General features: G+C 40.6%; 1 protein-coding gene across 1 annotated transcript in view; it reads left to right on the plus strand.

Annotated features, from left to right (window-relative positions):
• The window catches only part of lekr1 (leucine, glutamate and lysine rich 1), a 73,883-nt gene that overhangs the window by 24,905 nt on the left and 35,072 nt on the right, over window positions 1-13,906 (plus strand). The window contains exons 3-4 of the mRNA XM_061046239.1: window positions 7,823-7,900; window positions 10,360-10,523. Coding sequence (XP_060902222.1) covers window positions 7,823-7,900; window positions 10,360-10,523 — 242 coding nt within the window. The remainder of the gene's footprint in view (window positions 1-7,822; window positions 7,901-10,359; window positions 10,524-13,906) is intronic.

Consider the following 13,906-nt stretch of genomic DNA (forward strand, 5'->3'; position numbering starts at 1 on the left):
CAGAGACTTCTTTTTTGTCTATCTGACGTGTATCTTATGAAGCAGATTTGTTTTAATTTTAACAATATAGAACTGAAGCTGCTGCTGTTATGCTGATGATGGGATGATCTCACTACAAGCGGATTAATCTTTGCCTGTCATATAGTGTTAATGTTCATTTGAAGTCTGAGCTATAGACTGTGAACTTTAAAAATAGCAATCTTTCTGTATAGCTTTTGCAAACAAAAGAGAAATGTTACAAAAACTTATATTCTCTGAGCTTTGCAGTAGAAAAGGTCTGGCACCAACTAGACTGGTATTTTGCTTAATTTGATGTAATTTTGTTTTTAATATCTTATAGTGATATAAACCCCTGTGATCTGTATTTTAAAAAGTTAAGCTTTGCTCTAGTTTTGTTTTTGTTATTTTATATTTAACAGAATTATACTAACAATCCCCAGGTTCCCGTTCATAGTCCATGAGAGGTCTGTTTTCTTAGGGTGAAAACATTGAATTGTTTTGACTTTTAATAACTGATATCATGTTGGAACTCTGAGCTTCAGCATACACTAGGCATATGCATTCCCAAAAGTTCTAATTTACTAAAGGTTTCTTACCAGGAGGGCTGTGTAGCGAGGTTGAATACTGGGTGCTATTACATTTAGCTAGATCTCCAATATGTGTTTAACACATGTCGCTGTGTCAGTCAGAGAGGGATAAAGATATTAAATATTGAGATAAAGATATTGGTTGAGGAATAATGCATGATGGTTTGAAGGGGAACACAACTTACAAAGGGGTTGGTTTAGAACCTAAGTAAGGAAATTGCTAAACAGGTTTAGACAGACAAAACTCATCTACCTGAGAACAGGTTGAAACATATCATGGAACTTGTGTGCATGCTCATGGCGTTTATAAAAGTGTCTGGAAATTTAATATGCTCTGTGCTTGTTTCCTCTTGGCTGGTTAGTCTCAGTCTTGATCCAAACTGTGTGTGTGTGTGTGTGTGTGTGTGTGTGTGTGTGTGTGTGTGTGTGTGTGTGTGTGTGTGTGTGTAATGTTTTTGTGGTAGTCTGACCTTTTATGTGTATGCATGTTCACACACTTGTATACACCTGCAGTGGAGGAGGTAATCACTCACAGTAACAGAAATTAGATTAGGCAGTTATGAAGAATGAATCATAAAAATGTGTGAGAGCCCAAACACCCACACACACCTGGGGCTGGATTGTATCACTGATAAGACGACTTGCAGGTGGGAGAGAGGAGCGACAAATGATGGATGACAAATAGGAAGGCATCCATTTGCAACAAGGAACTGCAACTTTATATTACAAAAAATTGTATGTACCCATGTGGTTTTATATCAATTCATGGTTTTCACTGGCAACCACAGAAACAGGTCCAAAACCGCCGTGTGGGGGTGCTTTAGAACCGCCTGCCTTCTCTGGTCAAAACAAATACAGACCATTCCAGACCGGAATCTAATATTTTAAGGAGGACATACTGGCTGCGGCATTGATGTTAGAGAAGCCAGCACCTAAACATAGCATGTTTCCTTAATGTCTGATGGTATGAAGTAGCAAAGTCATTTTATGATTGAATTAAGTAGATATTTGACTTATTGCACCTTTAAGGGCGCAGTCACACTGGCAATCTGTACCTTGCCGTACTCAAGCACGATTGGACTGGACTTGGATTGGATTGTCCGCACCCTAAGGCCCTGACACACCAAAGAGATCGTTGGCCGTCGGTCCTAATTGGACGGTTGGTGAGCGGTCGTCGCCCTAGTTTTTGTGGTGTCCAGCTCCATCGCAACCAGTCAGCCCCAGTTGGCCATTTGGACAGGTTGAATCAGCGTCGGTGAGAGGAATCTCTCTGATTGGCTGTTCAGAGGTTTCATTTATCACAAATTCGGGAAAGCCCCTTAAACATGCAGCTGTAGTATCCATGTTTTCACCTCCGCCTCTTCTTTTCTTTGTCCACTAAAAGACCAAGGGTTGACAATGCCAGTTCCATTTTCAACTTTTTATCAGACATCATTCTCGATTAGAAGTACCTATAATACGAGCGGTGCGCGACAGCGGTGTGAAAATTGTCTTCTCGTATCATAACAATGGACTACCGCTGCCTGCTGGCATGGAGATTTATTTCCTCTCCATACGCAGAATATTTCCTTCCTATATGCAGAATGTACATGGTGGTTGGCCGTCAGCTGTAGTCTTTGCGGTGTGTTCTAGTGCAACCTTTTGGCCAAGACAAGAAGCGACTCGAGGCGATGCCACAGGCGGCCTTCGTTGCCACTAGTTCTTTGCCGTCTGCTTGGTGTGCCAGGGCCTTTAAAGCTAGCATGTGAGGTATTATCACAGGCCTAAATTCAAGTTCACATTACCACATGAAACACACTGACACACAGGCAGTTACACACATACTGTGTGTCTCTGCTGTGTGCATTTTAGTTTTATTGGAGGAGAACTCACCCTGGTAGAAGATGTCCTTGATTAAGATCTGATTGTGTCTCAACGTCTCTGTGGGGCTCTTGACAACAAGATCAATACAAACAACAAAACCAATGTGTGTCTTCAGTATGTGTGAGTAACAATCACACACACACACACACACACACACACACACACACACACACACACACACACACACACACACACACACACACTGACACATGATAAAGTCATCAACAACAACATGTTGGCTCAGTAGCATAGCAACCCACACAATCAAATAAACAAAGACATACTTGTTGCCTTTCTGAATTTTTCAAGCTGGAGGACAAAAGTGTTTACATTTACTTTAAATTAATTCAGTCAACCACACTATGATATCATTGTTTGCGCCGGTTTTATAGAATGTCTGTTTGCATGTGTGTGTTGTATGTCTGTGCATGTGTATGTTGTATGTCTGTGCATGTGTGTGTTGTATGTCTGTGCATGTGTGTGTTGTATGTCTGTGCATGTGTGTGTTGTATGTCTGTGCATGTGTATGTTGTATGTCTGTGCATGTGTGTGTTGTATGTCTGTGCATGTGTGTGTTGTATGTCTGTGCATGTGTGTGTTGTATGTCTGTGCATGTGTGTGTTGTATGTCTGTGCATGTGTATGTTGTATGTCTGTGCATGTGTGTGTTGTATGTCTGTGCATGTGTGCTTTTCTGATGATGATTACAATCATTGTTATGGCATCTCTTACATGGTTACCAGATAACATATACACTCTCAATACACACACACACACACACACACACACACACACACACACACACACACAAACACACACAGACCTATACACACACATGCACACACACACACACACACACACACACACACACACACACACACACACAAACACACACAGACCTATACACACACATGCACACACACACACACACACACACACACACACACACACACACACACACACACGAACATACACATGCACACACAGCAAATCCTCCAACAGTTAAGGAGTTTTATTGAACAATCCTTTACAGATCTAATTCAACTGCATTACATTTTCATCACTGTGTTCAGATTTTAATTTTAGAAACATTTGAAAGTAGTTCACACAGGGTTTGCATGTCACTGTGTGTTCATTTGCCAGTCTGTGTGTAGGTGTACAACATTCTGGTTCTGCTCCATTTCCGTCAAAGTAAATGTCTTCCAGCCTTGATTGTCCTGCCATATAGATGATAAAGACAGCCTTGTAACTCACACACATGCACACACATAGTTGGTGAACAGATGATGCTTTGATATGGGGAAGCTTTTATGACACTTGTGATGTCAGGAAATGCCAGCACAGACACACACAAACACAGACTTTAATATGCAACCACATTTACACCAGCATGCACCCATACTTAAAGGCTTTGAACAGAGGATGCCTGACATTCATTGGACGCTGAAGTTTCAGCTGTTTTCACTGTGGAGAGATGGTCTCTTGTGGCCGAACATGGTATTACACCAAATTTGTTTGGCTGTTTTTTTTTTCAAAGATGAATCCTGTTAGAAATATCACAATTTGTACAAAGATTCTACTTTTAGAAAAATAACAGTTAAACTGTCAAATGCCTTTTTAAAGCCTGAGTTTACATTTCATTTATCAACCATGTCTTTTCTTTTTCAATATAGTGACTTTGCATCACTCATTAAGTAAACTTTTGTCTGGGTTTATATTTCAAGATTCAGCAGAATCATAGACAAATAAATGACCATGTAGGGTGAAATGATGTCAAGAAACTCAGTTAAAACATTTCTTCATAGAGATTAAAAATATTTTTCGAGAGTCTCCTACGGGCAGCAACACAGAGAACAACGTTTTCTGACAGGTAATGTGCAGCCATACATACACAATATGTAATATAAGGTACAAATACATCTTTGGTACAAATTGGTGAGTATTACGGCAAACATGATCTTGATTTCTTCAATACTGAAATATTTAAAATAATAGAAGCAATTAAATGTCACAAAGAGTTATAGACACTAGAGCAAAAATGGGCCTTAAAGCTATTACTTTACATGTTGCTGTTGGTTGGCATAATCTGATAAGAAGGGAAAGGATGTCCCAAAGTTAAGGCCTCCAATAGCAAAATTGCATCACCCTTGAGTTTTAGCCCGGTACAAAAACTAGGATTAACAGACATACTGACACAGAACATTTTGTACACTGTCTGGGGCTTAAAATAAGCCTACTGGGGAATGTTAAGTTTGGCTTTATGATGTTGACCTTCAATTCAAATCCCTAAAAATATGAAGAATCACGGAACAAATAAAGTCTTTGCTTCTTACACACTCCAAAAAAGAAAAAGAAAAAAGACTTGGTAGGTCACAATAACGCTGTGGCTAGCAGATCAGTTGATGATGTGTGTGCATGGCTTACCATGTGTGTGAGTATGGCGTGTCCTGTGTGTGTCGTGTGTGTGTGTGTGTGTGTGTGTGTGTATGACATGTCCTGATGAGGCAGTTGATTTGGGCTGCTGGTAGGGGGTACTCTAATCTGGCACGCACTCACTGGCACTGCACTACCTAGTTATTCCACTGACAGCCACTGCCCTGGGAACAGGAGTTCAGACTCACGCACACTAAACACACACAGATTGGTTTACAAAATACACACACATTCACGCAAACACACACACACAAACGCCCCTCTTGAGGCAATGTTCTTTCTGATCTCGCTTTGGGACTGGTGGGGACAGATGGGTGAACAGTGGGAGTCTGGCCTGCCATCACTCGGAAAGCAAAGGCATGCACGCACAAAAACACACATTTCACACAAATACACACTGACACACACACACACACACACACACACACACACGCAAGATCACAGGCTCAGCCAGACTTGGTCAGAAAGTGGCAAACATGTGAACAGACAGGCTAAAATGTGCACAGGAAAGTCTAACTCACTCTGTGTCTCACACTTGCACACTCAGACAGACACACACACACACACACACACACACACACACACACACACACACTCAAGAACTCAGCCACAGACACACACTTAGTTATTTACTTGTAAACATGCACTCAGATTCACACATGATCTCTCTTTCTTTCACAGACACACACACACACACACACACACACACACACACACACACACACACACACACACACACACACACACACACACCACCACAAAGGATTACTAGAAACATGCATACTTGCTCAGCTCATTCTCACCCCACTTTACTTGTATCCCCCTACTGTACATGCAGTGAATTGCAGAGAAGCAGTTAACATTATTTCTTATCCTAAAGTTACTTAGATGGTCTCCTGAAAATAAACATTTATCACTTATCAATTCAGGTCAGAATAGCAAAAGTCATGTGTAGCATTATATAATTATTAAATCACTGGTGCCAATATCGATATTTAAAAATGTAAAGGAAATACAGCGCTCTGAACAGATTTCCCTTGTAATTTGACTCATTGCATCATTGTTTCATGACATGTCACGGTGGTGCTTATGACATGAACGAGGGAATGTGAACAGATATAAGAAGTAGAGTGACCAAAGAAGAAGACAGCAGAATGTGATAAAAGAAGTAGAGGAAAAAGACAGAAGGATGTCTAACAGCGGTTAAAAGATAAAGTTAAATCTTTCAGCTATCAGGTATTTTGATGTACAAGGTCCAATGATTAGATTGTCTTGCAATATTGACAGTACATCATAATCCTCATAATCAGCCACTGTCATGTATGTTATTGTAAGTTATCGTACAATTTCCATCCCTAAAAGTTATTTTATTTCTCCAATTCATCCCTTAAAATTCCTCAACTTCCACTTACTAACAGCAGCATTATTGCAACTAATGTTATAATCCCATTGTATAATAAAACTTCTGCCCTTCATAAAGAATAATATGAGGTATAGAGAATTTGATCTTAAATTGCCCTGAACTGGTACTTGTGGTTCTATCTTGGGTCAGTGGAGCTGGCACAAGTATCAACACGTTTCCTACATGAGAACTTTTGGTGGGTGCTTCTACACGGTGACTTAATGCTCTTAATCCTAGATAAATGGACATTTAAGATTATGAGTATGGTGGTCACTAAGCCTGCAGTATTCAGAATAGGATCCTTATGAAGTAAAAAGGGATCGGAAGTAAAAAAAAAAAAAAACATCACTTGAAGTGCACATCATAGAGGAATTTTCAGCATCATTTTCTTTGAAGCATCTTCCCTTTATTATCAAACTGCCTTACATTTGTCTGTAAAGTGCTGCCAAACCTAAAAAAAAACCCTGACAAGATTAATTACACCTTTGGATTCAACATTGATTATTACCTGTCTGTTTTTAGTCTCCATCTGTCTAGTCTTCCCCACCTTATAACGCTTACAGCTCATTATGTTTATTCTTCCGTCTGGCTGGCTGTCAGGGCTTATTCGTCGTGTTTTAGGAAGAAAAAAAACAAAACAGGATGTGTTGCCTCTGTTTTCTCAGGTCACACAGTCCCAATGTTTATGTGTTGTGTTTGATTGTTCTTTGCTGGGATCTGTCTGTCTGATTGGATACCTCCTGTCTGGACTCAGTCAGGCTGAAAACGTCTGCTGAAAGGCAGTGCAGGATAATGGTCAGTCAAATATCCACACGTGGTATTTGTGAGAACTGTCAAGGGCAAACACTTGAACCAATTTGTGTCTGTACATTTCTGCTGGTCATGTATCGAGCTTATGCATGCATTACCGCCCACATAGTGCTCAATATGGCCATTTTGGGTAATGGATATAGGAATTGGTTATCATGTCAGTATCTCCAAGCTGGTTTCAAGATCTGTAGCTGTTTAACTTTTCAGTTACTTCCTCCTTCTTTTATTCAATGTATTTCTATTTTGCAGTGGCTGTGGTTCAGTAGTAGAGTCAGTCGTCTTTCAACTAGAAGGTCGTGGTTCAATCCCCGGGTCCTGCAGCCACATGTCGTTATGTCCTTGGGCCAGACACTCCATGATGGCGTGATGAAAGATCATAAGTGGATAAGTGAATAGTCATGGACACTTTACATAGTTACTCTCGCTTTGAAACCTCTGCTCATGTTAACATAATTATTTATTGTGAACATATGTGTTAGATTATCTGAAACAAGATAGGATGAGCGGAGAGGGAAGCCCTTCTCTTCATATCAATTACCTCTGAGGAACAATTTAAATTTTTATCTCATTCCATTTCATCAGATCACCCTCTGCTCTCTATCATTAAAGTTGCATCATCTTTAAGCTCATTTAACCCCATGGGAGTACGGTGGCATTACGTTTGGATTAGGTTCTCTAATGAGTGAATATTGCTCACGACTCTCCACTCTCGTGTTCTTCCTCGACAGGCTGGCACTAGCAGCTGCCACGAAAGAGGAAGCAGAGCAGTTACTTGGAAAGGAGAAGCAGAAAGGTGAAATTCTGAGGTAAGGAAGTCAACAGAGAGAAAAGAGAGACAACCATATGATACTAGAAAGAGGTGTAAGGATGATGTAGCAAAGGTTAAGTTGTGCCAAAGCAAACAAAAGATAGGGGAAGAAAAAAACAAAGTATAGGTTTGTATCCCCCTTATTGGCTGTGAGCTCCTTGACCAGATGCATGACAGGAAAGCCAGGGCAGATGGGAAACAACTGTGTGGGATGATAGAGGGAAACAATAAAAAAGAGAATGGAAATACAGAAAAGAAAAAGTTAATTCAGCAGACCCACTCATTATTTCCTGGAAACAAAAAGAGGAATACATGTGCAGGAGAGCAGAGTGGAGGTGGAGGTGAGTAGAGTGGGATGGAGGAGATGAGTCGTCAGGGAATAGACATTTTTTTCATTCAGGTTGCTGACACTGAAAGCTGCCAAATGAGAAAACCATCGGGTTAGCAAAGGCATACAGTCTCTCTCTCTTTTTTCACTATCTTAGCCTTATCACCGATGACAGATCTGGCTCATATCTGTTCCTCCATTTGGTGCTGTCAGCCTTATGATTTATGTCATCTGACATTATAAAACTGGCTCTCGTGACAAGCCGTGCCCAGGCTCTCCTCCACTCTGCACGCACACACACACTCTCAGGCACCACGAAGCAGCTCCCAGTCTCCCCTCTCATTCTGTCTCGTCTGAGACTCCGTTCATTTTTGATCACCTTAAGCCACAAACCCTGCATAAAAAACACAACAACCACTCAAACCCTGCTGAGCTCTCAAAAACTGTCACAGAACTTTGCACGCAACTCCAAACCATGTTCATGATGTTTGTCTGAGTTTACAGGCCTGTGTGTGTTCCTGCAGGTGTGTGTGTGTGTGTGTCTGTGCACATAAGTAACGTTTTCCTGCCACCATGCTTGCAATGCATCTGTGTGTGTCTGTGTGCACCCACGTGCATGTGTGTGTGTGCTGAAGAAAAAAGGAAACTGTTCAGTGTGCTCTCACCCACATGTTCCTTCAAAAGTGTTCTTGGAATAACAGAATGTTCTATTCCGGCACTCTAGTTTTCCACGTCCACGCTTTGCATGGCTTTGCGACCTGATTGAGTGTGTGTGTGTGTGTGCACATATATGTGTGTGTGACTTTGTGAGCTTTAGCTTGTGATCTTCCGTGTTACTCAAAGTGCTTTTCGTCTGAACATATTTCCTTATGAGTGAGAGGGATTGAAGAAAGAGAGAAGGAAAGGGAGAGTGCAGCAAAACATGGCTGTGCCCTTTTATAAGGACATTGTGGTTTCATCAGTCCTCATTTACCCTTTGCTTCTTATTTATTGTTTGTCCTGTCTTCCTTTTCTCTCTCTTTAATGATCAATTTATCTCTTAAATAACAAAAAAAGGTTTGTATTGATTGACTCACAGTTAGGTCTGCAACAAACTTTAGAGCATTCAGGCACAAATTTGTGAAAGGAGATTTTGTTACTACATTTAATCAAGTATTGAGGCTCCTCTCACTCATTATTATTCAGCCACTAGATAATGCAAGCTCCAACAGATGGCAGAGTGTAATCGTGCTCGATTTGGCCTTGATTTGAAGTGTAAAGTGAATCCCATTTGACCCAGTTTTTGTTATCAAAGGTAGGTGGTGAGGGCTTAAACCACCAGATGAAATTACATTTTCTCCAAATCTAAACGTGTTGACTCTTAAATACTAAAATCCAGTTTAAAATATTTTGATATATTTCTTAATCAATATTTTAAATGGAGCATGGGGGAGAGAGATCATTAAGCAACAGTCTTTTTGTTATTTTTGAAGTCCCATAGTCAAATAAACATCTGTGTTCCTTTTTTTTTTTGGCATTTTGGCATTAATGCCTGACACTGTCATGTATATTCAACATGCATAATTGTGACTGCTGTATGTCCTTTTAAGTTCTCACATCGGCGTCTAAACTAAAAATAAACATCTGGGCAAAAGTCTTTGCAGTGGAAAAGCAGCTGCATTTTTAACTAACCTTGATCCATCCTGGGAGTGCTGTCACAGAACATACAGTATGTACTTTAACAGAAGAGGTCTGCCTCAGAAGCACACACTTACAAACATTCTCTCAGGGGAGCAGTAACCACACTCCACACACAGATAAACACATCCAGAGACTCATAGTGAAAGTATTTATTAAGGAGGGAGAGAGAACATTCCATTTAGCAATGTTCCACATATACTCAAACACCTTCCAACGGCAGTGACACACTCTATTGGCACATCCTACATCACCTGTTATTAAGAATCTTATCACTAGCCACTTTGAGAGCTACCTAGCAAGCTATTACACAGCACTGTCTCAAACTTTATGTGAGAGCCTGCAGGAGATGATCAGATATTTTAACCATGTGTGACTAAGATAAAATAATTTATTGAAACAAAATAAAAGGAAACTTTTAAAGCTGTTGATTTGTGTTGTGTGTGTTTCAGAGATGTGTGTGTGCGACAGCAGCAGGCCCTGCGATCGACTCTCTCCGTTCTCCGCTCCTCTTGCACTGAGCTCGCAGATGTACAGGGTCTCCTCAGTCAGCTGATGGGGGCCTGGCAGGTCTTCTGCTCTCAAATGCTGCAGCAATGTTCACAGATTTTCTCAGGTAACAATAACACACCCATACATCTTAATGCACATGCACACCAATTTAAGCTTGATTCATTTTTAAGACGAATAGAAAAACAAAGCTGCAGACATGAAAGAGAAATGTTGAAAAAACTTGCCAAAAAGCAAACAATTCTCAATAGGAATAAATATTAGTTTAACTGTGGCTTGCATTAGTTTAGTACTGAGGACAGAACACACAAACACACTCTATAATGTGTGCACATGTGGGCTAACTGTTGCTACAAACACTGTCATAACATCTAAAGAGAATTTCTGCAGAAAAGAATGGTGTGCGTGCGTGTTTTTAAAGAAACTGGAATGAAGATGAACAAAACTGCAGGCTTTGTGTGTGTGTGTGTGTGTGTGTGTGTGTGTGTGTGTGTGTGTGTGTGTGTGTGTGTGTGTGTGTGTGTGTGTGTGTGTGTGTGTGTGCGTGCGTATTTGTGTGTGTGTGTGCGTGTGTGTATTTGTGTGTGTGTGTGTGTGTGCGTGCGTATTTGTGTGTGTGTGTGTGTGTGCGTGTGTGTATTTGTGTGTGTGTGTGTGTGTGTGTGTGTTTGTGTGTGTGTGTGTGTGTGTGTGTGTGTGTGCGTGTGTGTGTCTGTGTGTGTGTGTGTGTGTGTGTGTGTGTGTGTGTCTGTGTGTGTGTGTGTGTGTGTGTGTGTGCGTGCGTGCGTGTGTGCGTGTGTGTGTGTGTGTACGTCTGTGTATGTTCATAGTTGACAGTAAATTGCCAAGGGAGAACTACCCGGCTCCCCTCTTGGGTGGGTCCTTCTTCTCTCTGCTGCACGTTTCAAACAGCTGCCAATGTTGCGTGTGTTTGTGAGGGAGAGAAATACGGAGAGTTTTGGAGAGGAAGTAAAAGAAAGTAGTTGTTTGTATTAATGCTGTGTTAGTATGTGCCTCTTTGGTGATGTTAGCATGAAAGCCAGCTGCCGCTCAAACCATCAGGTGAACTCAAAAACACAAGGAATGCACAAACAAATGCATAATATGCATGCATATAAACACACACAGACAGAGGAGGAAAACTTATGGTCACAGGGGTGTTGACGTCACATTTGCTCTTATTTGGTTCATTTTGTGTTTTTGTGTTTTATCCTACTTTAACTTTTGTCTTGTGTTGCACAGTGTGTGTTATCACTCAAAAAGAAAGTATTTGTAGCATGACTATTGTGTAACAGTTACCAGAAGTTGTATGGTGTTATTTAATATCTTGTAAGAGTTTTAAAACAACTAATTTCTAAAGCACTTTTCTCCGGCATGTTTACAGATCAGGATGTTAAAAAACAAAGGTTCATAAAGTCATTAAACCAACAAGACCGATAAAAAATAAAGAACATAGAATTGTTAGGTTATTCAAATAACCAAAATCTGCTCGTAGGTCTAATTACAGATTTTTTCCTCAACTGTTTATAGGTTCTTGTTTTAATTGCACATATATTTTTATCCCTGCACGGGTTATGTACATTTCTTGTATAATCTATTTTTAATTGCACAGTTTAAGTTTGTTTCATCTAGGGGTATTCTTTAAATCTTTTTTCGGGTTAATATATATGTATGGGAGGGGGGCGTCGGTTTTGCGGGTTTAATTTGTAACAAATGTTTCATGTCATGTACGTCTTTGTAACCTGCTACTGGATGCTTTGAATTTCCCTCTGGATCAATAAAGTATCTGTCGATCTATCTATCTATCTATCTATCTATCTATCTATCGTACCCATAATAGACCCAAACCTGGCCTGAACACATGAAAACCCGTGGACATCCTTGACAAAGTTGCTGACACGTTCAGAGCGCACACCCCAGCCACTCAACTGCATTTGACTCCGTACAGATATGGGCGTTTACGGAAATTAAACTGTGCAACCTTTCCATCAGCGTAATGTGGTTATAGCAAATAGAAGAAAAAAGGAGAAGGGGAGGTTGGGCAGCGACAAACATAAGTGAACAACGTGAACACATGAGCAAAGGTTTATGATGAGGTGGAGAAGAAGAGGGAGGAGACAAGGAAACAAACTGAAGGGGTGTGGAATTTTACAGAGAGCAAGACAAAGACAAGCACCGACAGCAGAGTAATAGCCATGAAAACATAATTAATCTGTTCGTTCTGTGCAGATGTCAGGATCTGAATCTTACCTCTTGATTTGAAGGTGATGGACACAGAGAGTGTGGGAGTTTCCATTAACAATTTGGAAAGAGGATGGAAGGTTGAGAGTCAAAATTCAGGTGAAAGGCCATGACTAAGAGTGACTAACAGTGTATGAATTTGTACTCTTGAGTGTGTGTGTGTGTGTGTGTGTGTGTGTGTGTGTGTGTGTGTGTGTGTGTGTGTGTGTGTGTGTGTGTGTGTGTGTGTGTGTGTGTGTGTGTGTGTGTGTGTGTGTGTGTGTGTGTGTGTGTGTGTGTGCGTGCGTGTGTGTGTGTGTTTATGACCGATCCTTGAACCACAGCCATCTGCCAACACCCTGGGCCATCCTTACACTCTTTGGTATCTATTTCCCTGGAAGCTAACTTCATGTGTGTGTGCGTGTGTGTTGTTAGTGACAACCGCAATATAGAGACATCAAATACGTTCTCACACAACTTAGCACAGAGTTGTCTTCGACATCATGCCTGACTTGCTCTTTACTCTCCACACATTTTGGCCTCAGTCTGTTTTATATGGCTGTCTGTTCGCCCTGTAGTTTTGATATTTTAGGAATGCCATGATGTAAACATTCAGGTAGGAAAGAGCTGCAAATGCTTTACGGAAACAGGTTTCTGTTGCAAAAACATTTAGAATCTAATAAACATCTAAAGTAGAGCTTGATTATTGAGGCACCTTATGATATAGCCTGGTTTTAAAGACATGCCTCTAAGACTACATTTTCTGTTTCTTGGTGGAAAATAGAAAATTCAATATCATTCAGTGGAGTGAAAATATTTGTGACAAATATTATTTTATCAACTTCACTCCTCCAGGTCTCTGCAATCCAACAGTTCTATAATTATTTTTCATTCTGCTGTGGTTCAAAAGTATTGCTTTTATTACATATAATAAACTAGGCAGACACCAAAAAATGTTTGCGGCACCAGCCACCTAAAAATGTGAAATTATGGTTCTGTAGACTCTCGTAAGAATTCCAGGGTGCAGCTGTGTGTGTGTGTGTGTGTGTGTGTGTGTGTGTGTGTGTGTGTGTGTGTGTGTGTGTGTGTGTGTTTTAATAGGTGACTGTAAAGGTAGCTGTACAGGACCCTAAAGTGTCACAGACTGTGGTAGATTATTTCTACTTACAGTTAGCTCCTTACACGTGGCCTCATACTTCATAAATCTCTGCATAACAAGAGGTGCCAGGTGGGCTCATGTTTGTGTGAGCAAGTGTTAGAACAAATTAC

This window comes from Labrus mixtus, chromosome 9, assembly GCF_963584025.1.
Source record: "Labrus mixtus chromosome 9, fLabMix1.1, whole genome shotgun sequence".
In the NCBI taxonomy this organism is placed as follows: Eukaryota; Metazoa; Chordata; class Actinopteri; order Labriformes; family Labridae; genus Labrus; species Labrus mixtus.